General features: G+C 43.5%; 1 protein-coding gene across 1 annotated transcript in view; it reads right to left on the bottom strand.

The window, feature by feature from the left end:
* The window catches only part of UNC80 (unc-80 homolog, NALCN channel complex subunit), a 162,193-nt gene that overhangs the window by 132,468 nt on the left and 4,104 nt on the right, over nucleotides 1-25,621 (bottom strand). The window contains exons 2-8 of the mRNA XM_081879748.1: nucleotides 25,416-25,464; nucleotides 10,752-10,908; nucleotides 9,599-9,909; nucleotides 8,625-8,748; nucleotides 7,557-7,630; nucleotides 7,191-7,330; nucleotides 1,458-1,719 (exon numbers count right to left, since the gene is read on the bottom strand). Of these exons, the coding sequence (XP_081735874.1) occupies nucleotides 1,458-1,719; nucleotides 7,191-7,330; nucleotides 7,557-7,630; nucleotides 8,625-8,748; nucleotides 9,599-9,909; nucleotides 10,752-10,908; nucleotides 25,416-25,464 (1,117 nt within the window). The remainder of the gene's footprint in view (nucleotides 1-1,457; nucleotides 1,720-7,190; nucleotides 7,331-7,556; nucleotides 7,631-8,624; nucleotides 8,749-9,598; nucleotides 9,910-10,751; nucleotides 10,909-25,415; nucleotides 25,465-25,621) is intronic.

Raw genomic sequence — 25,621 nt, forward strand, 5'->3', positions numbered from 1 at the left:
TACCCACAGCCCTTATTCACTGTCATGGCACTAGTGTGGAGTTTGCATAGTTGGGTGTCCAAGAGACTGTCTCTCAGTTCTATAGCTGCTCTATTGGGGAAATAACATTTATTGGCCAGATCACACAGATAATGCATGCAACATATTTTTGTACATTCTAGAAATACTGCATGTGTAGTAAATATTACAGTTACACATACTTTTCACTACTTCTTTAAGTCTCTTCACTGTGTAATTGTTACTAATTAATGTACCCTGACAGGTCTGCAACTATTCAAACATACCTCATTGCAATTCTAAACTCATGTTTGGTTCTATACGTAGAATCATAGAATCATAGAATCATAGAGTTGGAAGAGACGACAAGGGCCATCGAGTCCAACCCCCTGCCAAGCAGGAAACACCATCAGAGCACTCCTGACATATGGTTGTCAAGCCTCTGCTTAAAGACCTCCAAAGAAGGAGACTCCACCACACTCCTTGGCAGCAAATTCCACTGTCAAACAGCTCTTACTGTCAGGAAGTTCTTCCTAATGTTTAGGTGGAATCTTTTTTCTTGTAGTTTGGAACCATTGCTCCGTGTCCGCTTCTCTGGAGCAGCAGAAAACAACCTTTCTCCCTCCTCTATGTGACATCCTTTTATATATTTGAACATGGCTATCATATCACCCCTTAACCTCCTCTTCTCCAGGCTAAACATGCCCAGCTCCCTTAGCCGTTCCTCATAAGGCATCGTTTCCAGGCCTTTGACCATTTTGGTTGCCCTCCTCTGGACACGTTCCAGTTTGTCAGTGTCCTTCTTGAACTGTGGTACCCAGAACTGGACACAGTACTCCTCTTTGAACACAGTAATAGTGGTGAGTCAAGATATTTTATACCTGCTGCTTATAATACTAACTGGGTGCCTCTTTCCGTATCAGCTGCCAGTGCATTAACATCTTCTGCTGAAACCATCCTTCATTATACCTTTATCAGAGGTACACTATATGAAAACAAGGGAAAGGGCCTTTTTGGGGGTGGTACCCCAATTATGGAATGCTCTCCTTAAAGAGGCTTGCCCGGTATCCCCCAGTGCAATGTTTTGGGAACCAGGCAAAAATATTTTTGTTCACTCAGTAATTTGAATGCTGTGTATGTTTCAAAAATTGAGTGGTTTTTAATGATTTTTTTTTACTGTTGTTACTGTTGTATTTTATTGTGCACTGCACTGAAATTGTCAATGGAACAGTGTAAATATATTTTAAATAAATAAATCCTAAAAATCAAAGGAATATTTTGTTTATTTCCAAATGAACAAAAGAGCAGCAACCTAGAAAGACAGCTAAATTATATGTGTACTTCTTCCCTGGTTGGTCTGAAATTCTGGCCAGGTTTCTGACCAGGCCATAAGACCTAAAACTATAGACATGTTAGCCACCCCACCCCCAAACCTTTGTGGGCTGTCCCGTTGTCCTTACCTGTGTTTTGTGAGTGTTCACCAGTGATGGAGCTGCAGCAACCATGGAACTGCTGCGAGGCCTGGGCAACGGTGGGACCTCTGGCTCAGGGGATTTCTCAGGCCTTTCCTCCAGCATATGCCGCAGCCTCTGGAGGTAATACATCAGGGACCACTGAGTGCCTTCCTCGGACCAGTGGGGCTGAAGTAGGCAGCGTAATACAGCCACGTCAAAATAGGTAGCATACCGAGACTTTTGGCATGGTGGGATGACCAAGGACACCCTGTCACAAATGATAAAGAAACAAATGCTTTGAACTATAGAAGCAGCCAGACCCCTAAGGGCTCCCAAGTACATCTTATTACAGGACAAGTCAAAGGACAAACTGCTTACTTCAGTCTGGAGAAAGCTGCTTAATAGCAACCTTATTAGCAGAAGATATCAAATTCTAACCAGAAAAGCTTAACTCTGCAATCTAAACATATAATTCATATAAGGGAAATGGCACAAACTATTCAGTATTGAAGCTCTCTTGAAATATAGCTTTTCTATCAAAGCTTAAGGTCAAGGAGAAGAATAAAGAATGTGACTAATTGTGATTCCAAGGAAGGATGATGATGATGATGATGATGATGATGATGATGATGATGATGATATATTTATACACTGCTTACAGATTAAAATATGTACTACTATGAACTACCTGCATTTGCATCACTGCCAATCAACCCTAAGCACCCTCTCCTACGGAAATCTGACCAGGCACCCACATATTAACCGTGTGATTAATTAATAAGTCACACCAGTTAATTGATTAGTGCTTCTAGCCCAGCTTTTGTGAACCCTAGATGTTGCGCTTCCAGTGAATTTTCCACAAGTGCTGAGCCCTTTCAAGAGCACTTGCCTGCCTGTTCTAGAGAGGGTCCCCAGATTGCTGCCAGAGTCATCTCCCTTTTCCCCAGGGTCTATTGCAGCTGAGGTTGTACATCAATGCCAAAGGCTGCTGGAGAATAATGCAACATGAGGTCTGCCACACCAGGGCAAGCCCTGACATTTTGGCACCTGAGGTGAACCACAAAATGGTGTCGCCCCACCCATCAGGAATTAAGGGGCGAGTGAAGACCTACATCAGGAACAAGGGTGTGTGTGAAGAACTGCTTTGGGGGCGGGGGCAGTGCAGCGGGGGCAGCAGTAGGCAATGCATTCATTAGAGGCCAAATTTGCTGCCACTGTGGATCCTGACACCTGAGGTGGCTGCCTCACCTTGCCCCATAGTAGAAGTAGCTACACCTTCTGTTGGCTGGAACTGTTATGGAAGAGGATAAACTGCTGTCCTTTTTATGGAATGAAGATAAAAAATCAGGATTTAGTGAGAAAAAATCTAAATATCAAACAGAAATTTTGGAAGGGGAAACAAAACTTCTATCAACGATGTATAATGTTTTAATGGAATGGGATACCAAAGACGAGGAAATTAAGGAGGTGATGGTAAAGTGGGCAATTGACCTGGGTTATAATATAGATTTTGATAAATGGACAAATTTATGGAATAAGGGAATGAAATTTACGGCATGTTCCACTTTAAGGGAGAACCTAGAAAAAATGATGTATAGGTGGTATATTACCCCAGTTAAATTAGTAAAAATGTATAAAATGGGAAATAAGGCTTGTTGGAAATGTAAAAGTAAAGATGGAGACCTATATCATATGTGGTGGACATGCGAGAAAATGAAAAGATTCTGGGAATTAATATACAATGAATTAAAGAAAATCTTCAGGTATACCTTTCCAAAAAAGCCAGAGGCATTCTTATTAGGGATAATAGGGGACAAAATAAAAAAGATTGATCATAAGTTATTTCAGTACGCAACGGTGGTAGCTAGGATTCTAGTAGCGCAAAAATGGAAGACATCAGAAATTCCAGCTGTTATGGAATGGCAGGTAAAACTATTCGAATGTATGGAATTAGCGAAAATGACACATAGGATTAGAAACCAAAAAGGATCAAAGTTTGTAGAAGAACGGAGCAAATTTGTTACATATATAGAAACTAACTGTAGAAGCTTAAGGACTACAGCAGGATTAACTTAACTCTTGTGATATAATAATAATAATAATAATTTATTATTTGTACCCCACCTATCTGGCTGGGTTTCCCCAGCCACTCTGGGCGGCTTCCAACAGAGATAAAAAATACACTAAAATGTCACATATATATATATATATATATATATATATATATATATATATATAGAATATGAAGAAACTGTAAAAGATAAGAAATAATAAGAAAACCACAACTGGGAAGGAGGGAAGTCGAGGCATGATCTAACGCAATGTAGATAAGATGATACTATATATAACTGTAAAGAATATTGTATTTAATTTTTTATTTATTATTGCGTGGACAGGCGGAGTCCCCAGATCCCGAGTGGTCCCCCCGTCATGTGGAATAACGACTCTAGACAACGTGCTATGGGATTAAATTGGCCACAACTTTATTAAATTTCAAATGTGGGTAGACCTTGGCTCAGGCATTGGGCGTTCTCCCTCCCTAGTCCCCAGCCGGGGACCTAGGGAGCATCAGGGTTATCCAGTGTGGGGGGGGGGGGGATGGGCCGGCTCTGGAGAACATATGTTCAAGCAGAGATAGCCGCCCCCGTTACGCCGCCGCAGGGGAGAGCAATGACGACCTTTCGGCGTACGGCCAAAGCCTCCCTTCAAAAACCCCTTTAACGGGGAACCCTGGTATCGCCGCCGCAAAGAGGAAGATGGACTAAAGGATTCCGCCCAAGGCCTGATACCGCCAAAGTTGTGACGTTTTGCTACGGGAAAGGCGAAACCTGCCAATGCAGGGAAATTCCTTTCCGGCCCTTTAACAGCGACCTTATCGTAGCAGCGCCCGCATACCTGTGGAGACAGGTTAACCTGCAAAACCTATGAAGAAAAGTTAACCTGCAAAAGAAGACATTAACTGAGGGTGGGTAGGGTGGGAGAAGCTCTGGAGCCAAGTGAGGATTAACAATTAAGATCCACCCTCTATTGTGTGGGCAGGTAATCCCTCCCCTTACCTGGCCTGGTTTCCCTGGCAACACTTCCCCCAGGTGGGATTGGACAACTCGCTGGGGTAGGCGGGGACCTCCAGGTATCCCACCTGAGGGAAGGCAAAGCCTATGCTGATGGGGCCACTCCAGATCCAGGGCTGCACGCGTCCACGCAAAAGGCGCCCCCCGTTTTAAGTGGGGAGCGGTCATTTCGTACTTATGTTTTCTTTTTCTTTTTTTGAAAATGTTAATAATTTTTTTTTTAAAGGATGGTAGTCATGTTGGCTCATAAGGAAAACTCCAAAAATGCATACCCTCCAACATTTCTCTGATGAAAATAGGGACGTCCCATTCCATAATGATAATTTTACTATTTATACCCCACACATCTTACTGGGTTGCTCCAGCCACTCTGGGCAGCTTCCAACATATATTAAAACATAATAAAACATTAAACATTAAGAAAACCTCCTTATGCAGTATTGGCTTCAGATGGCTCAGGGGTCGAATAACTCCATACCCTCCAACATTTCTTCAATGAAAGAAGGGACATCGTAAAGAAAAGTGGGGCATTCTGGAATCAAATCAGAAACTGAGACAGCTTCTCTAAATCAGATATGTCCCTGGAAAATAGGGACATTTGGATGGTCTGAAATCAATAAAAGGGTGATACTTTCATTAGGTCAACCAAAATGGTTTTTGTTTTTTTAAAAGGAATTCATGTGTATTTTGTTATGTTCCCCCTCCAGTGATTAATCCGCTGGTATACTGTGATCTATTTTTAGTTGCTCTTTAATCTTGTTTGTAAATTGTTTTTTAATGCTCTGTTATTTTATGGTTTTGTAAATTGCTTTGAGAATTTGTGCCGATAAAGCTGCATTGGTAGAGAAACAATAAACACTGGTGTTGGCACAAATCCCAAAACCTAAGAGTGTTTAATCCTTGCTGAGAAACAGATTGTGCATCTTACACCTGATGCTTCCCTATTAATGAGCACTAGGACAACATTAACATTAACAAACAGACTGAAAAATAATACAAAAAGTATATCTAATTTATTTGAGATTAAGAAAGTTAACAAACGGATAAGGTTGCTCTGCTGGTTAAGAATTGTTACCTTATATTAATTTTTGCTGGGGCAGAAGTGGCCTTGCTAAAATTCCCAGTCTACTTGTCATCAAAGACCCACCTCCCAGTTTTCTACATGTCACTCAGACTGTGGCTATGAACTCTGAGGGTGACTTGTTCTTTTGGACTGGGGACTACATTAGGGACAAATAGTAGACTGCATATAGTATATTCAGAAACAGAACGCCAAAGTTCAAAAAAAAGGTCAGGATATCTACCAAAAAGCCAATCTATGTTCTGTTGAATAAACCTGCCTTTTAAAAAATCTAGAGATTTTCATGTCTTCTGAATTTTAATTTCAACTCTGTGCTGACTCAACTCAGTTACCACAACCCCCAAAGGCTGTGGATGTAGCAATTTGGTTGAATTTGGTCTTCAAGGACAAAATAATTCCATGGATGCTGGGTTAGTAACTGGAGCAAACAACATTTATTTCTTCACTGCATGTTGCTTGGCAACAACAACCCTCCCCCCCCCCATATCCAGTTGACTTTGTAGTGATCAATGAGTTCAGCAAATGAGGAGAAATTAATGACGCAGAATAGAGAGCCTGCCTGCAGCTTCATTGCCATAGCGACCGCCCAGCTCAGTTTCAGACACTGACTGCCTCATTTTTGCTGTCTAAAAACCAGTTTCTTCCTCCTTAGGTCACTCTGAACTAGCCTAAAAATAATCAAGTAAAGAGAGCTGCCCAAAAACTGTAGCTCAGCAGGAAAAAGAATATTTGATATATTTTTAAGAGTGTGCATGTTTGTGTCTCCCCCCCCCCTTCTGTGTATATATTTGGGGAAAGTCTTCATTTCCACTCTCTGTGAGCATGGCACTGCTAACTTTCCTACATCACAGAAGTTGCTTTTCAATGCTTTTTTCACAGAAAATAAGGTTCCTGGGTGGGAAGTCAGCTGTGCCCTTTTAATATAGTTGGCAACAGGTCAGGACCAGGTCAGTAAACATGAATGCCTTGTTTCAGGCACTATGCTTCAAACATTTTTCTGAAAAATTAAAATGCTTGCCAGAGATTCTTGCAAGAGAAAGTGTCTTTGAATGTCTAAACAACAATTTGTGTTTCGATCCGCTTGGCAATGGCTTCAGCTTAAAACATGGTATCCTACAAGAGACCAACAACCCAGGGTCAAAACTTAAAACGGGCAAAGAAATAATGCCCCTTAGTGGCCACAGTGTAACACCTCAGGAAGCTTTGAAGGGGACAAACTGAGAGGAAGATGCCTGCCTCATTCGCAGCAATGCTGTGTGAGGAAGGAAAAGCAGTTCCCACAACACTGCTAGGGCATATGGAAGGCACCAATGTCCCACAGTCTCTTCCAGAGCTGTATGTGGGCCACCAATGAGGGCGGTGGGTGTTAAATTAGTGTTATATGCTATTCAACACACATTTTATAGTCCAAATACATTTCAAACAGAATCACACAACTGGAAGACTCCCATTTTAATATTTAGAACAGAAATAATCTTTCTCTGTATTTTCTAACTGTGGGAAGTATCCTATGATCATAGAAGAAGGGGACAGGGATGGGGAGAAAAGAGAGAGAAGGAGGACCCCTTCTAGAAGATCAGCTTTTACCTAGGATAGGGGGGTCCTTTCTCCTGGGAGGCTTGGGATGACACACTTCCATCAATAGAATTCCCACGGTGGCAGCCTGAGAAAGCAGGCCTGGGGGGCACTGCATCTGCCTGGGGTGTTTCACACACTACCTGGAGCCCCTGTGGGTGCAAAAATAGTTCACAGAGAGAAACGCAATCAAAATGTGCAGTTTGCTGTTTGCACATTCGCCTGCCTAGAGGAGCAAGTGGGAAGGACAACCCGTTCCTTTCCAGGATCGCTTCCTTCCCTGCAGAAAAATGCTTTCCTCAGCCCAGTTCCTTAGCTCGTCCCCTGCCCCTCCCCTCCCTGTGATTCCAATAAAGATTGTACAGCCTCAGACATTACCTCTGTACGTCCAGCATCCACATTAGGAGATTCACATGTCAGAGTCTGGTTTTTCATTGGAGAACTCCTCTTTGCTGGCAAATGAAGAACTTGTTAGTAGGCAAGCTGTGTGACTCAAAGCACAGAAACACTGGAATTGGCTAAGAAGTTCATGCATTTTTAAATAAAACAAACAAAAACCTCTTGAATCATGCAAATGCAGCCTCCCAGGCTTCTCTATCAATCCCTTCAGGCTCTCCCCAGGCTACAACCCTCACCAACCTTACTTCACACCCTCTTCTAGTGCTTTCACCTGGGTGGGAGGTGTCATTGAACTCTGATAATGCACAGGAGTCACCTGATTAACTTTGTCAGTGAAAGCCCTGTGGAAGGGCTTCTGTTTGTGCAGTGGGGCATCTCCCCTCTCCTTCTCCTTGCACCTCTGAAATTAGCTGGGTGTGAACCCCCAGAACTGTATACGGGAGGGGGGGAGTGTCATTCCATTTGGCACTTTTGCAATAGTGCAGCAATGAATACCACCAAATGCCTCTTGATGGATGATAGAGAGGGTGTTTGAGTGTCTGTAGGTAGTAGACTACTGAACAAAGATTACATTCACATGCACTGCTGCCCCTACTTTGCCTCTGGCCGCTAAAGTTGCCATATTTCAGAAAGTGAAAATCCAGCACAAAAGTTTTTTTGGGGCCAAAGTTGACATGGCATGCCATACATCTGGATTTTCTGGGAAGTCTTGCTGATTTCTGCCCGGACACTGCTTTTGACCACAGTATTCCAGGAAATTCTGGACATATGGCCACCCACCACTATCATGTGTCCCCTGGAATGTTTCCCATGAGACACTGTGACCCTTGGTCTGGAAAAGGTTCCCCAGCTCTGTGTTAGGGACTTGGAGCCCTGTTAGATACTACATCTACTATTAAGAGGTGGTTCTCTGCAAAAGAATTTGCTATCGGTTCTTTGGTGGAAGTTTGAGGAAGCCTCTGAAACTCTATAACAGACACTTACCAGCTACTTCTCCATGACTTTCAGTTTCTAAGTACTTTTGCATGCATTAACACAACAACAAACCTGTGATTATATTCCTGATGGGTTTAACCAGTGCAGTAAAGGCGGAAACTTCAGGTTGCCTGTGCTCCCACATCGGCTGCCAAATAACAAGGCCACTGGCCAGACGAAAAGTCAGATCAGATTCCTAAAAGGACACAAGAACATGGGGACACCTGTGGATCTGACGGAGAAGAGCATTGATATTTTTTATTTAAACCCAGAGATTCCTTGTTCCAAAATCTCATAGGTAGAGTCCTTCTGTCCTATAAACCACTCTCTTATTCCATTTTACACATGGTTTATCCACAAAAGTGTGTGGACAATCATGGGGGTGGTGTGTTGTGCACAAGGTGTCTTGTGACTGGGTTTGGGGTGCAGGCAGTGGGAGCAGCCATTGGCTCTGTGTTGCTGTAGTTGGGGAAGAGTATCTGAAGTTCTTATTGCTGGTTCCAATTTCACTCTCCAAAAATGTAATGCAATTCTACCTGTGATGAAGGTGGTAGAAATTGTAAGAATCATCTCATGCACCGAATAAACATTTTATACAGCAGAAAGAAAGAAAGAAAGAAAGAAAGAAAGAAAGAAAGAAAGAAAGAAAAGGGGTTGCTTACAAGGACTCTGCTACACCCTCCATTTGATATCCTAAAAGAAAAGTTTCTGTGAGATACCATAGGAATGCCAGACATGAAAGATAAGATGGAATGGTTGCCCTTGTGGGTCTAGGCCTCCTCCAGAATCCTCCACAGCAGGATTTGGAGGGTTGTCTGACTTGAGCTTCCATGCTTCTGTCTGTATAAGTATGAGTGAACCTGAGGGAAATAAAGCAGGGACAAGGGGAACTCTGGGAGTGGTGGTGGAATCAGAGTGTCCCACAACACTGGAGATCTAGCAAGGTAACACAGTAGCCACTTCTGGACATTGTAAGTAAGTAATTCAATACTTTCTAGGCACGGGACAAGCAGAAGTGTTGACGAGCCTTTACTTTAAGCACTTACTTTGATCCTATGAACTAGCGGAGCAAACAAGAATACAAAGAGCTCCACTGTGGCCATTGAATTCTGAAAGAACTTCCTCCTGTTGTTCTCCTCCTCTTCATTGGTGCTGTCATGCCTTGGATGCCTTGGAGATCCCTGGTTTTCAATCTGGTGGATGAAAGCGCTGCTGCTCCCTCTCCAGCTCGATGCCCTATCTCCGCCTCCTCCTCCTCCAAAGCGGTCATTGCTGCAGTCTTGAGGAGCTTCTAGCAGCATCCAGTGCAGAGTATGAAGCAGCTTCGTTTCTGCAACACCAAGTTTATCCTGATGTCCTAGATGAGAAAACACAGCAGGACGTTCTGGGTCTTCCCATGCACTGTTGTTGGATTTTGTCTTCTGGTGATATATTAGTTTTGCTATGGCTTATGGCCGAGCAACATTTATTTTACTACTACGCTACTAAAACTACTACTGCGATATAATTAATTGAAGGTTTAAATGTTCTCCTCCAGACCAAGGCCATGGGCTGTTACAATGTTCAGTCTTTATCTAGAAGTTCTCTCTAGCTTCCCCTCCCCCCATAATTGGATAGGTTTGTGTGTGTGTGTGTGTGTGTGTGTGTGTGTGTGTTCCTACTGGAAATAGGCTTTTGAATAGCAGGTAAAGGCAGAGTGACACGTTCTTTTTCTTCCACCCCTGATTCTTCACTCACAGTCATCCACCCAGAAGCAGCAAAGGGACTTGGCATGTAATGTAAGGTTACCAGATTTTTTTCAATGAATCCGGGGACACTTTTCAACTTCAGTAGGAATGATAGGATTTTGTCAGGGGACTGGTTTGTAAATTCGGGGAATGTCCCTGGGAAACGGGAACGTCTGGTAACCTTAATGTAATGCCCAGATTGCCCTAAGACAATTTGTTTACCTAGTGGTGCCAGAGAAAGAAAACAGGACTTCTGGGCCCTTCTCAGGATAGATCTCCCAAACCCACATAGCTGAGAAATGAACAGGGTGTACCAGGAGTCATTCTGCTCAATCACAACCAACTGAAATCAAAAGGGGTAGGTAAATGCATCCCTTAGCCACAGCTTATCCTGCTTTGAGAACCATCAGTTTAAACTAGACGGAACATAATTAGGTTTTTAGCATAATAGCATCCTAACATGCGCACTGACCTAACTTGTTCCGATTGGAAAGCAGTGTCGCCGTGCAGTGAAGAACATGTGGTAAGGCAGCTTGGACCAGTTCCCAGCGAGAAATGCTCTGGATGGCTTCAGAAAGGGCCGGTGAAAGACCGTGCAACTTATTCTCAACCAAAACTCTTTCAAAGGACTAAAATGAAGGAGGAAAAAGAAAAAAGAAAAATCCTATTACATGTTCTTGAAAGACTGAACATTTCTGCTTTGTATGAAAATAGTACCATACGTAAATTTAATGAGGACAGTTCCATTCTTCACACAGGAAGTCTGATTGGCCCACGTTGCAATGGTGGACAGTGGGCACATTATCTCTGGAAACCATGTGCACATGCATGGAAACCCTATTCAGCCCATTGCTCCTAGATTTAAGTACAGAGGGCTGACACACGTCTGTCAATATGTCAGGAACTTCTGGGCCCTTGTTGGACTCCCATGAGCAGCCAGGTCATGGCTAATGGTCAGAGCTGATGAAAGTTGTAAGGGGTTGTACTTTTGTTTGTTTTGTTTGTTTCATGCATTTTGTATTTTCATGCTGTAAACCACCCTATGATTCGTGGGTGAAGGGTGGTATATCAATTTGCGTGGACAGGCGGAGTCCCCAGATCCCACGTGGTTCCCCCCCCCCGTCATGTGGAATAACGACTCTAGACAACGTGCTATGGGATTAAATTGGCCACAACTTAATTAAATTTCAAATGTGGGTAGACCTTGGCTCAGGCATTGGGCGTTCTCCCTCCCCAGTCCCCAGCCGGGGACCTAGGGAGCATCAGGGTTATTCAGTGCGGGGGGGGGGGGGGGGATGGGCCGGCTCTGGAGAACATATGTTCAAGCAGAGATAGCCGCCCCCGTTATGCCACCGCCGCAGGGGAGAGCAATGACGACCTTTCGGCGTACGGTCAAAGCCTCCCTTCAGAAACCCCTTTAACGGGGAACCCTGGTATCGCCGCCGCAAAGAGGAAGATGGACTAAAGGATTCCGCCCAAGGCCTGATACCGCCAAAGTTGTGACGTTTTGCTACGGGAAAGGCGAAACCTGCCAATGCAGGGAAATTCCTTTCCGGCCCTTTAACAGCGACCTTAACGTAGCAGCGCCCGCATACCTGTGAAGAAAAGTTAACCTGCAAAACCTGTGAAGAAAAGTTAACCTGCAAAATAAGACATTAACTGAGGGTGGGTAGGGTGGGAGAAGCTCTGGAGCCAAGTGAGGATTCCCAGGTAAGATCCTCCCTCTATTGTGTGGGCAGGTAATCCCTCCCCTACCTGGCCTGGTCTCCTTGGCAATGCTTCCCCCAGGTGGGATTGGACAACTGACTGAGGTAGGCGGAGACCTCCAGGTATCCCACCTGAGGGAAGGCAAAGCCAAGCCTATGCTGTTGGAGCTGCTCCAGATCTAGGGGCTGTGCGCGTCCCCACAAAGGGCGCCCCCCGTTTTAGGCGGGGAGCAGTCATTAATTAACATCAACAGCAGCAGCAGCAGCAGTGTTTGCTTCAGGAAACCCATCAAAACATTTGCATTTGCTTGGCACTGTCCTAAGATGTTTTTGTGAAAGGATAAAAGCCCAACCATTCAAAGTGCTGTTTTTGACCTAAAAACTTCACAGGGCAGTTCACAACATAAAAATGCAAAATGAGAATAGAAAAAACCTAAAAAGACAAAAACTTGCTATTTAAACACAGGATAGCGTGTTTGAACAAGGCTTTTCATTCATGCAAGACTCTCATATAATAATCAGCAGGGAATAGTAGCAATACTTGGTTAAGAAATTTTCAGGACATTTTAAAACTGCAATGTCGCCATGGATAGCTCAGTTGGTTGGAGCATGTTGTTAATAATAATAATAATAATAATAATAATAATAATTTATTATTTATACCCCACCCATCTGGCTGGGCCTCCCCAGCCACTCTGGGCGGCTTCCATAAAAACCAAAAATACACTAAAATATCACACGTTAAAAACTTCCCTGAACAGGGCTGCCTTAAGATGTCTTCTGAATGTCAGGTAGTTGTTTATCACTTTGACATCTGCTGGAAGGGCGTTCCACAGGGCGGGGGCCACTACCGAGAAGGCCCTCTGCCTGGTTCCCTGTAGCTTTGCTTCTCGCAATGAGGGAACCGCCAGAAGGCCCTCGGCGCTGGACCTCAGCGTCCGGGCAGAATGATGGGGGTGGAGATGCTCCTTCAGGTATACTGGACCGAGGCCGTTTAGGGCTTTAAAGGTCAGCACCAACACTTTGAATTGTGCTCGGAAACATACTGGGAGCCAATGTAGGTCTTTCAAGACCGGTGTTATATTGTCTCGGCGGCCGCTCCCAGTCACCAGTCTAGCTGCCGCATTCTGGATTAGTTGTAGTTTCCGAGTCACCTTCAAAGGTAGCCCCACGTAGAGTGCATTGCAGTAGTCCAAGCGGGAGATAAACAGAGCATGCACCACTCTGGCGAGACAGTCCGCGGGCAGGTAGGGTCTCAGCCTGCATACCAGGTGGAGTTGGTAGACAGCTGCCCTGGATACAGAATTGACCTGCGCCTCCATGGACAGCTGTGAGTCCAAAATGACTCCCAGGCTGCGCACCTGGTCCTTCAGGGGCACAGTTACCCCATTCAGGACCAGGGAATCCTCCACACCTGCCCGCCTCCTGTCCCCCAAAAACAGTACTTCTGTCTTGTCAGGATTCAACCTCAATCTGTTAGCCGCCATCCATCCTCCAACCGCCTCCAGACACTCACACAGGACCTTCACTGCCTTCACTGGTTCTGATTTAAAAGAGAGGTAGAGCTGGGTATCATCCGCATACTGATGAACACCCAGCCCAAACCTCCTGATGATCTCTCCCAGCGGCTGCATGTAAATAATGCCAATGTTGCAGGACATAAAGGACAGCTGCCTATTCCTGCATTACAGGGGGTTGGACTAGATGATCCTCTATCATTCTATGAAAGACTTATTTTATGTATGTCCTTTCAAACCATCTGTACCACTTTTTTAGGTAACAATGAAGTGCCCTGATTCTAAATCAGGCATCTCCAAACTTGGCCCTCCAGATGTTTTGGGACTACAACTTCCATCATTCCTAGCTAACAGGACAGTGGTCAGGAAACTGTAGTTCTTAATGTAAAAAAAGGGCCAGGTTCCATCCTGCTCTGGGGGGGGGGGGAGTAATTGTTGGAACTGAGGTCAGTGGGGAAGTTGGAAGGGGCTTAGGGAGCAGTGGCAGAGGCTGGTGTCTGAAAGGAAGTTGGAGATCCAGCTCAGGAGCTGATATCACTGGAGCAAAGAGTCGAGGGAGGAAATATGAGAGCAAGACAGCCTTCAAGAAAGCTGCTGTAAGTAACAGCATTGTTCATTATGAACTTGAGGTGGTAGCTATTGCTGGACCAAGTTAAAGACCATAGGTGCAATCCTGAGAGAATCCTGAAAAACTCCAGATTGCAGGAGGTATGGGTCACTAAGGCAATTACTGTGTTATGGTTCCTCCTGAGTCCTCTGATTCAGACCAGGAGTGTGAGGCACCTGAGGATGAGAACTCAGACTGTGAAGAGAAGGGGATCAGACTATGCTGCAGAGACCACTTGATGAAGCTCCCCACCCCACCCTGCACCTAGATAAGCCTGGAACCAGCAAGGCGAGAAAAACAAGGACTGATCCTTCCCAGCTTGCTAGGACAGAGCAGTAGAGTTCAGAGGAAGACCCAGGCTCAGGGATTGATGGCACATCAAGAGATGAAAAGAGACTTTTCCCACCCCCAGGAGGTATACCTGTCTTCAGATAAGGAATAAACTTGTTAGAACATGTTCACAGCTCCCATGCAAACTCCTGAACCTTGGCTTGTGATCTTGGACCAGATTTGTTGATGCTACTCCTTTGCCTTCTAAGAGCACCTGGACTTTCCTAGTTTGTACCATAGAATCATAGAATCATAGAATCATAGAGTTGGAAGAGACCACAAGGGCCATCGAGTCCAACCCCCTGCCAAGCAGGAAACACCATCAGAGCACTCCTGACATATGGTCGTCAAGCCTCTGCTTAAAGACCTCCAAAGAAGGAGACTCCACCACACTCCTTGGCAGCAAATTCCACTGTCGAACAGCTCTCACTGTCAGGAAGTTCTTCCTAATGTTTAGGTAGAATCTTTTTTCTTGTAGTTTGGAACCATTGCTCCGTGTCCGCTTCTCTGGAGCAGCAGAAAACAACCTTTCTCCCTCCTCTATGTGACATCCTTTTATATATTTGAACATGGCTATCATATCACCCCTTAACCTCCTCTTCTCCAGGCTAAACATGCCCAGCTCCCTTAGCCGTTCCTCATAAGGCATCGTTTCCAGGCCTTTGACCATTTTGGTTGCCCTCCTCTGGACACGTTCCAGTTTGTCAGTGTCCTTCTTGAACTGTGGTGCCCAGAACTGGACACAGTACTCCAGGTGAGGTCTGACCAGAGCAGAATATAGTGGCACTATTACTTCCCTTGATCTAGATGCTATACTCCTATTGATGCTATACTCCTAGCTATACTCCAGTACCATTAGACTGTTATAATAAAAGTTTACTTTTTTAAAACTTACAAGTAAATGCTTATGGGGGTCTGGACAGACTGCTTGTGAAGTCCTCTGGGTATAGTGCATTAACTGGCAAGGGAGCACTATAGGGTAATTGCCAAGGGTTTGATTTGGGGTGAAAAAGCAACCTTACATAGGCAGCTTCTTAAAGGGACAGTAACCCTATTGTGTATGTGGGCGCTGTTTAATCATACAGTAACTAAGTGAAACCACAAGCGTTATAAGTAATCCTTTAAATAAACTTCATAGTATTAATATTGCAATTAAGCGTCAATAAAGTTGTAATGTATTGTTTTAAACAGAATACTGTGGTTGGTTTTGTCCCACATTCATCCATAGCTACTGAAAGTTTAACTATTATAGGAAAACAGGAAGATATTGAGTTATATGGTGGCCGATGAGACAAAGGAGGGGGGGAAATCTCTATATTTTTGGGTTGGGTTGGAAAGTACAGCATTAAAAGTGACCTCCAAATACAGCACAATACATCAACAAATTCAGCAAATACAAAAGGGATGTGTCTAAAAATAGTGCACCATCACACACTTCAATGGCTTCAACTTGGCAACTCAGATTCTAAAAATACACGGGACACTATTGAATTTTATAAGACTGTTACAATCTTAAATGGTAAAAGAAAAGGACTTTGTCTCCTTGACATTTAGGAAATTACAGTGTCAATAGAACAAAAGACTGGAGAGCAGGGCAGAAAGCACTGACAGAGCCAGGAAGAACATTTCCACATGATGATACACAGCAAAGAGTTCCAATATCTAGCTTGGGAAGCATGTTTTGGATCTAGTTACCGTATATACTCGAGTATAAGCCGACTTTTTCAGCACATTTTTTATGCTGAAAAAGCCCTCCTCAGCTTATACTTGAGTGAGGTGGCAGTGGCGGGATGAGCGGCCCGCTGGTCCTACCGCCGCCACCCGCCTCTCGCAAGGGCAGGTTACAGGAAGCCGCAGATGGGAGAGGCGCTGTGCTGTGCCTCTCCCAACCGCGGCTCCTATGCCTGCTCTTCTGAGCGGCAGAGGCGGCGGCAGAGGGACGAGCGGCGCTGCTTGTTCTTCCTCCATCGCTGCCGCCACCACCAGGTTTGTGATGTGGTGAATGGGTTTATACTCGAGTCAATAAGTTTCCCCAGGTTTTTGTGCTAAAATTAGGTGCCTTGGCTTATATTCGGGTCTGCTTATACTCGAGTATATACAATATGTTCTGATTGATTAAATGAAAAGGCTACAGCAAGGCTTGTTAATAGAGGGCTTGCTTCTGAAATACACTGGTAAGTCAGAAGCACGAGAGAAGAGGTCCAACACTCAATGCCCTTGGAGGTGATGTAGTAGCCCGGAAGCTAGAGCAGAATGGAAATGTAGTAACTGGTTGCCTCTCCCCAGCAATCCTCTGCATTGATGGGAAGCCTCCTCCCAGGTCTCTTACTCTGCTCCATACTCCAGTGCAGGGGAAGCATGTAGTGCCCTCCAAATACTGATGAACTACCATACCCATCATCCCTGACCATTGGCCATTCTAACTGGGGCTGATTGTGAGTGCTGGTCCATCAACATTGACAATCTGTGCTCTAGAAGCGCTTTGACACATTTTGTGGAAAGTTAAAAGTGTAGGTCCAAGTGGTCTGTGCCAGAGTCCTCATGCTACCCTCACCTTCCCACTCCATCTCCTACATACTGTGTAGTATCAAAGCAATATTAGCATAATGGAGGACTGCATGAATAATACTGCCACTGCTCCCTCTTCTCATCCATGTACTTGGAGTAGGGTAATGGACTGTGACTGTAAAAAGCAAGCTAGCAAATGAGCTCCCTAAAAGGAATTTATGATCGTATTTCAGTGGCATTATGAACGCAGGGAGACCATATTTAGTTAAGCTAATAGCTTACTAATAAGAACATAATGGGAGCAAATTATGAAAGCAAATCACAAGAGTTGTTCTCCTGATAGCTGGGACCCTCTCTCCAACATTTGGAATATAGTACAATGTGTTTGGGAAGATTATGTCCTCCAATCGGCACAAGATGTTGGACATAATATTATGTTTGCTGACTGGGAACAGTTATGGACCACGGGTATGAAATTTACGGCATGTAATGCCTTAAGAGAGAATATTATGAAAATGATATACAGGTGGTACATGACTCCAGTCAAGCTTGCAAAAATTTATCATTTGCCCGATAACAAATGTTGGAAATGTAAGGAGACTGAAGGTACATTCTTTCACCTTTGGTGGAGGTGCCCAAGGAACAAGGCTTTCTGGGAAATGATCTATAATGAAATGAAAAAGATATTTAAATACACCTTCTCGAAGAAACCAGAGGCCTTTCTCCTAGGCATGGTCGGCCAATTGGTGCCAAAGAAGGACAGAACTTTTTTTATGTATGCGACAACAGCAGCAAGAATACTTATCGCAAAATATTGGAAGACACAAGATTTACCCACTCTGGAAGAATGGCAGATGAAGATGATCGACTATATGGGACTGGCAGAAATGACTGGCAGAATCCAAGACCAGGGAAAAGAGTCGGCGGAAGAAGACTGGAAGAAGTTTAAAGACTATTTGCGGAAATATTGTAAAATTAATGAATGTTAAAATGATGTTAGACAAAAATTAAGTGGTTTCCAGCTGTAATGTTTAAGAGATATGAAAAATAAGGTTTAGAAATAAGTAAAAACTAATGGAGAGGATTTGCTGAATTAACAATTTGAATTGGAATATAAGAAAGGGAGGTATGAGGAGGTCTGGAAAATAAGTTAAAAGAAAATAAGTCAAGTCAAGTTTTATTGCGGCAAAAGCCAGTGACACAGAACACCACAAGATCATACAAAAGGAAATCAACAACAGCATCAAGAAGAAGAAAAAAAAAAGAAAATTATTACACAAGGGAGCTTCGCAGTGTGCCGTTCAACAAGAGAGATTTACGCTTCCTGATTGCTAAAGTGCAAAATTTGGCCACCTCATATGATATTGAGCTTGAGGAATCTTCCAGAAGGTATTTTCGTAGAATTTCGGGGGAGGATTCCAAATAATGTTGAAGGGGTATAAATTTTGATAAAAGCGGCAAAATAAGTTGAGCTCGTTCTTCACTATAGAATTCGCAAAATAGAAGCATGTGAGTGACAGATTCTACCTTATTAGACATACAGGGGCAGAGACGCGCATGCATTGGTACCCGCGTAAATTTGCCGTACAGCACTGCTGAGGGCATTGTCTCAAAGCGGGCTCTGGAGAAAGCCCATCTATAAGCTTCGTTAGTGATGTTAGTTAAGTAAGGGGCAGCTGAAAAATTAGACCAAGCTTTTAAAGATCTATACGTCTCCGGGAGTAGGGCGTCTTCTTGTTGTAATTCGACATCGTAGAGTCTCTGAGTGATAATTACTTTAGCCTTGTTCAGAGTTCCAATAAGAAGATTTTCAGGGTTTAGGCCAATTTGTTTGATCTTGTTAGTTATTTGCATAAGCCAAGGAGGATAGGGAACTGCAGCCAGGAAGTAAGGTAACAGTCCCTTAGGGTTGTAATGGATTTTCAACCAGAGGGATATTGCTTGCTCCCAGACTTTTAATTCCACTCTGGGCAGTCCTGCTTCTTGCCTTAAGACTGCATTAGGTGTACACTTTGGGGTAGCAAATAATGATCTTAAGAATTTTGATTGTACTGTTTCAAGGGTCTTAAGGTTGGTAGAAGGGCTAATTTGAGAGCCATACAGGAGTTGGGCTAACGATTTTGCCTGGAAAACTTTAAGGGCCATCGGGAGGAAGCCAGCTCCTTTCCTTCTGAATAATCTAAGGATGGCATTTGCACTTCTTCCTGCTGATATAGCTGATGTGGTCAGGTGTGTTGACAATTTGGCATTATAAGAGAAAGTAATGCCTAGGTATTGGAAGATCTTAGTCTGTTCAATGGCGTTTCCCTTTACGCTCCAATTATCTTTCCTGAAGGAGCGGTTAAAATGTACAATTTTGGTTTTGGCAAAGTTAATTGTTAACAGCTCAGTGTTACATTGGTCACTAAACTTTCCTAAGGCACGTTTCAAGCCCACTTTGGTTTGAGAGAGAAGAACAGCGTCATCCGCATACATTAAACATAGGCTCTGCCTCAGACGAGCATTGCATAGTGCTGAAATGTTTCCACCATCATACGACTGATCTTACGTCCTTCTTCAGGTTACCACCCAAAATATTAAATCGAAATGAATATACTTACGGTGCCCCCTGGTATAATTCTCAGTGTAAACAAGCAAGACAGCGCCTTCGTGCTATATATAATGTATATAAGACCTCCGATGCAGCTATTCTGCCAGCTAGTTATGCACAAGCCAAGCTAGTTTACAAACGCACGCAGAAAATTGCCAAACGTGAGTGGCAACACAATCGCTGGCAGGCTTTGATTACTGCTTCAAAATCACACAGATCCAGGGAATTCTGGTCTTTGATCAACAGAAGGGTGAGGAAATACCAAAGGGCAGTCATCCCTGCACTGACATGGGAATTGTTCCTGAAGAAATGCTTCTCACAGGCAGATGCTCCCTCCGACCACCTGACGCATCTGTTTACCCACCTACCTATTTGGCCTCCCACCGATCCTGACGAAATAGCCAAGCTAATAGCGCAGCTGAAACCGGGTAAAGCCCCAGGGCCCGATCTGATCCCTGCTGAAGCCATTAAACTACACCCAAAATGGTGGGCTGGCATCTTGGCCAAAACCTTCGATGCAATCAACGCTTCTGGCCTCATCCCCAAAATATGGAAGGAGGCCATTATAGTACCAATTCATAAAAAAGGTTCTCCAATGGAGCCGGAAAACTACCGTAACATCAGCCTCCTTTCGATCATAGGGAAAATTTATGCCAGCTTTTTGCTGACTAAACTATTGCGATGGGTAGATGAGACTAATCAGATTGGCCACGAACAAGCAGGATTCAGAATTAAACGCTCTACAACCGATCATGCGATAGTTCTTTACCATCTGGCACGAAAGTACTCCTCTCCTCCCCGGGGCTACCTCTGTGCTGCCTTCTTAGACCTAAAGGCAGCCTTTGACAGCGTTCCTAGAAATATTCTATGGGAGAAACTTGCGAAACAGGGCATTGATAGAAGACTCCTATGGCTTATAAGTCAGCTCCACGAAGGTACCCTTGCTAGAGTGAGACTTACTCCTGCGGGCGACCTCACAAATTCGATACCAATAAACAAGGGAGTGCGTCAAGGATGTATATTGGCTCCCTGTCTATTCAACCTATTCATCAGCGACATGCGAGCACCCCTAGTTAACTCATCTCCAAGTACACACGCGCCTAGACTTGCGGATTACCGCTGCCCACTCCTTTTATATGCGGACGACGCGGTAATTCTATCTTATACACGTGTTGGACTAACCAGAGCTTTGAAGATCTTTGCCACGTATTGTCAACTCAACCAATTAACCATCAACCATGCTAAAGAAAATAAGTAAATGGAAACTCTATGTGTTTTTAGTTGTTTTTATTTTTGTTTTTCTGTATTTTTTGTTGTTGTCAGGGAACTGCCATCAGAGCTCCAAGTGGTGGAGGGGCTCCAGGATGCTAGGAGACCCTCGGATGCTGAGGAGGGAACCAGCAGGGGGAGAGGGAGAGTTTCAGCGGAAACAGAGTCGGAGGAACGGCTCCGAGACGTTTCCAGTGAGAACAGCGGGGAGAGCTCAGGACCTCCCCTTGGGACGCCCACTTTGCGCAGGAAGCTGTCACGTAGAGAATCAAGGCGTAGAGTTTCTGTCAAAGAACTCTTAGAATCATAGAATCATAGAGTTGGAAGAGACCACAAGGGCCATCGAGTCCAACCCCCTGCCAAGCAGGAAACACCATCAGAGCACTCCTGACATATGGTTGTCAAGCCTCTGCTTAAAGACCTCCAAAGAAGGAGGCTCCACCACACTCCTTGGCAGCAAATTCCACTGTCGAACAGCTCTTCGTTTCCAGGCCTTTGACCATTTTGGTTGCCCTCCTCTGGACACGTTCCAGTTTGTCAGTGTCCTTCTTGAACTGTGGTGCCCAGAACTGCACACAGTACTCCAGGTGAGGTCTGACCAGAGCAGAATACAGTGGCACTATTACTTCCCTTGATCTAGATGCTATACTCCTATCGATGCAGCCCAGAATTGCATTGGCTTTTTTAGCTGCCGCGTCACACTGTTGGCTCATGTCAAGTTTGTGGTCAACCAAGACTCCTAGATCCTTTTCACATGTACTGCTCTCAAGTCAGGTGTCACCCATCTTGTATTTGTGCCTCTCATTTTTTTTGCCCAAGTGCAATACTTTACATTTCTCCCTGTTAAAATTCATCTTGTTTGTTTTGGCCCAGTTCTCTAATCTGTCAAGGTCGTTTTGAAGTGTGATCCTGTCCTCTGGGGTGTTAGCCACCCCTCCCAGTTTGGCGTCATCTGCAAATTTGATCAGGATGCCCTTGAGTCCATCATCCAAGTCGTTGATAAAGATGTTGAATAAGACCGGGCCCAAGACAGAACCCTGTGGCACCCCACTAGTCACTCTTCTCCAGGATGAAGAGGAACCATTGATGAGCACCCTTTGGGTTCGGTCAGTCAGCCAGTTACAAATCCACTGAGTGGTAGCATAGTCAAGACCGCATTTTACGAGCTTCTTTACAAGAATATCATGGGGCACCTTGTCAAATGCCTTGCTGAAATCAAGGTAGGCTACATCCACTGCGTTCCCTTCATCTACCAGGCTTGTAATTCTGTCAAAAAACGAAATCAGGTTAGTCTGACATGACTTATTTTTCAGAAATCCATGCTGACTATTGGTGATCACAGCATTCCTTTCTAGGTGCTCACAGACTGTTTGCTTAATGATCTGCTCCAGAATCTTCCCTGGTATTGATGTCAGACTGACTGGGCGGTAATTATTTGGGTCCTCTCTTTTCCCCTTTTTGAAAATAGGGACAACATTTGCCCTCCTCCAGTCTGCCGGGACTTTGCCTGTTCTCCAGGAATTCTCAAAGATGACTGCCAGTGGTTCTGAGATCACACCTGCCAGTTCTTTTAATACTCTTGGATGCAGTTCATCTGGCCCTGGAGACTTGAATACCTCTAAACTAGCCAAGTATTCTTGTACTATCTCCTTAGTTATTCTGGGCTGTGTTTCCTCTGCTGAATCATTTGCTCCAAATTCTTCAGTTCGGGCATTGTTTTCTTTATCGGAGAAGACTGAGGCAAAGAAGGCATTGAGGAGTTCAGCCCTTTCTGTGTCCCCTGTTTGCATTTCACCATCTTCTCCTCTGAGTGATCCCACTGTTTCTTTGTTCTTATGTTGGAAGAAATTCCGGAAACGCCCACTGACGGATTCTGCCAGCGATTAAGGCAGCCATGCACCGATGGCTGCGCGGAGAGGGACAGTTTTTTTTAATATATATATAAAAATATTTATTAAAGGTTTTTTTTTTTAATTACAGTACAAATAACGAAACAAAGTAACACATATCATAAACATATTTTCTTAACTTCTTTGGACTTCCTCACATCCCCCGCTCCTGCGTTCCTAATTTCTAAAAATTTAATCAGCAATTTATCTCCTTAATTCCATTCTTGTTATCTAATTTTCCAATGTTGTGTCTCTAATTTTAGATATCGTTTATTCAAACCTTAAAAATTTAAATTTAGCCTAATGCTTATCTAGAATTTATCTTTTCTTAAATTTAACTTATCTTCATACTTCACTTCATCTAGCTTAATGGTGCCAAGTTATTTTTAATCTAGCATCCTTCTTAACATTCATACAATTTACAATATTTTTGTAGATAAATCTTGAATTTCTTCCAGTCTTCTTCTACCGTCTCCTCTCCCAGGTCTCGGATTCTGCCAGTCATCTCGGCCAGTTCCATGTAGTCTATCAGTTGCATCTGCCATTCTTCCAGTGTGGGTAAATCTTGGGATTTCCAGTGCTTGGCAACTAGTATCCTTGCTGCTGTTGTTGCATACATAAAAAATGTTCGGTCCTTCTTTAACACCCTCTGGCCGACAATACCCAGAAGGAAGGCCTCTGGTTTCTTAGGGAAGGTATACTTAAATACCCTTTTCAGCTCATTATATATCATTTCCCAGAAAGCCTTCACTCTAGGGCAGGTCCACCAGAGGTGAAAGAACGTTCCTTCACTTTCTTTACATTTCCAACATTTGTTATCAGACAAATGGTATATTTTTGCAAGTTTGACTGGGGTCATGTACCATCTATATATCATTTTCATAACATTTTCTTTCAAACATTACATGCAGTGAAATTCAACCCAGTGGTCCACAACCTCTCCCAGTCCTCAAACCTGATATTATATCCAATGTCCTGTGCCCACTTTATCATAGCCGATTTGACCGTTTCATCTTGTGTGTTCCATTTTAACAACAAGTTATACATTCTTGAAAGTACCTTAGTCTTAGGCTCTAACAATTCCGTTTCTAACTTCGATTTTTCCACCTGGAATCCTAAATTTTTGTCAAGTTTAAAAACTTCTTTAATCTGAGCGTAATGTAACCAAGAGAGGGACAGTTTTGAAACTGATTACAAGACTCTGAGAGTGTAAGCGCTCACACACAAGTAGCCCCATATCTCATCACAGTTGTTTTTTCTTTTTGTTTTATATTGTATCATTTTTGAAAACTTTAATAAATATTTTATTTTAAAAAAGGGGGAAGATTATGTCCTCCAGCTGGTGACTGAAAGCAGGAGTGATGTTTTGGAGCCAGTCTGCAACTTGAATGGACAGGAAGAGAGAAAAATTCAGAGAGTGAGAGTCCGGGTTGTTTGAAAGTGAAGCACCTTGAGTTGCAATGGTTCTCCCCAGAACTCTGAAACATGATCAGCAGATTAACTGCCTCCTGTAGGAGTGTCTGTCTGTTTTTGTTTTTATATGTGGAGAAATGTGAAGACCAAAGGATAATTTCATTTCAATTCACACATCAGTCCAGGGTGTGTGAATCAGGTCAGTTTGCTCAAAAATGCAGACCGAAACAAAATCCTCTACAAGGGAAGCTAACTGGGATGCTTTGTCCTGACATGCTTGGGGAGGAGTGTTTGATATGGAAGAGTGCATTGAAACATTAATTCCCACAACCCCACATTTCAGCTGTGTGAAACAGTATAGCATAGCAACAGTTGTGAATTTTCTGCTTGTACCTGTCAGAATTCAAGAAAGTGAGGAAAATAGTGTTTTCTTCATATGATATATAAAGCATGAGCAGTAAATGATTTGTTTGCTCTGTAGGAGTGATTCAATAAATCAAGGTCATATGCTAGAAGCCTGAAAAGAAATGGGTCATATTTCTTTGAAGTAGCATTTGTAGCTGTGCCAACTGAACAGAAGAGCATAGGGAGTCAAAACACATGCATTAAGCTAGAGGGCATCATTCATAGTATGTCTGATGAGGTCCAGCAAACACAACAAGGCATAACCATCTGCATCAGTGATATGTGATTGACATGAGGTGCTGATATCCTATATTAGCAAAAGCCAGAACCAAAAGGCTTCAAGAACAACTGAGTTCATTAAATCATAAAATTGTAGAGTTGGGAAGGACCTCAAGAGTCGTCTAGTGCAACCCGCTGAACTGCAGGAATCTCAACCATAGCATCCCTGACAGATGGCCATCCAGCCTCTGCTTTAAAACCTCCACTGAAGGAGAGTCACCACATTCCTAGGGGGCTGTGCCACTGCCAAACTGCCTTTACTGCCAGAAAGTTCTTCTGATGTTATAAAACCTGTGTACCAGCCTTACTGACAGGGATTCTGCAATGGATATGAGCACACACCCGCTGCAATCTTCATGCTCAGAATCTCATCTGTCAGAATTATATTGATTTTGCCAGTACATAATAATGGAAACTTTTTTTGTATAAAACAGCTAACAGTGTAAATCATGATAATAAATTTATATATAGTAATATTGGTTTGTACTTAGCTACTTTTGCCATGGTAAGGCAAGTGCTACATTTGGGCCATTGAGCTTAACAAAAGTCTGCAAGTTTCCTTTACTAAAATTAAGGAAATGCATGCAAATCCATATATATATATAAAATTGAAAATCACATACCACACATGAAGCTTCATATTGTTTTCCCAGTTTGGGCCTCAAAAATGCACTGAGGGGAGAAAAAAGAAGCTTGTCAAAGGAATGGTCATAGGTACATAACACAATTAAACATGCTGAATTACAATGAAGGTTACAATGGCATAATTACTTATGACACTGTGGCTATATAAATAAATCACACGCCAAGGTCCCAAGGAAACTGCATG

The sequence above is a fragment of the Podarcis erhardii genome (assembly GCF_964252035.2).
Source record: "Podarcis erhardii genome assembly, chromosome: 1".
NCBI classification, from domain to species: Eukaryota; Metazoa; Chordata; class Lepidosauria; order Squamata; family Lacertidae; genus Podarcis; species Podarcis erhardii.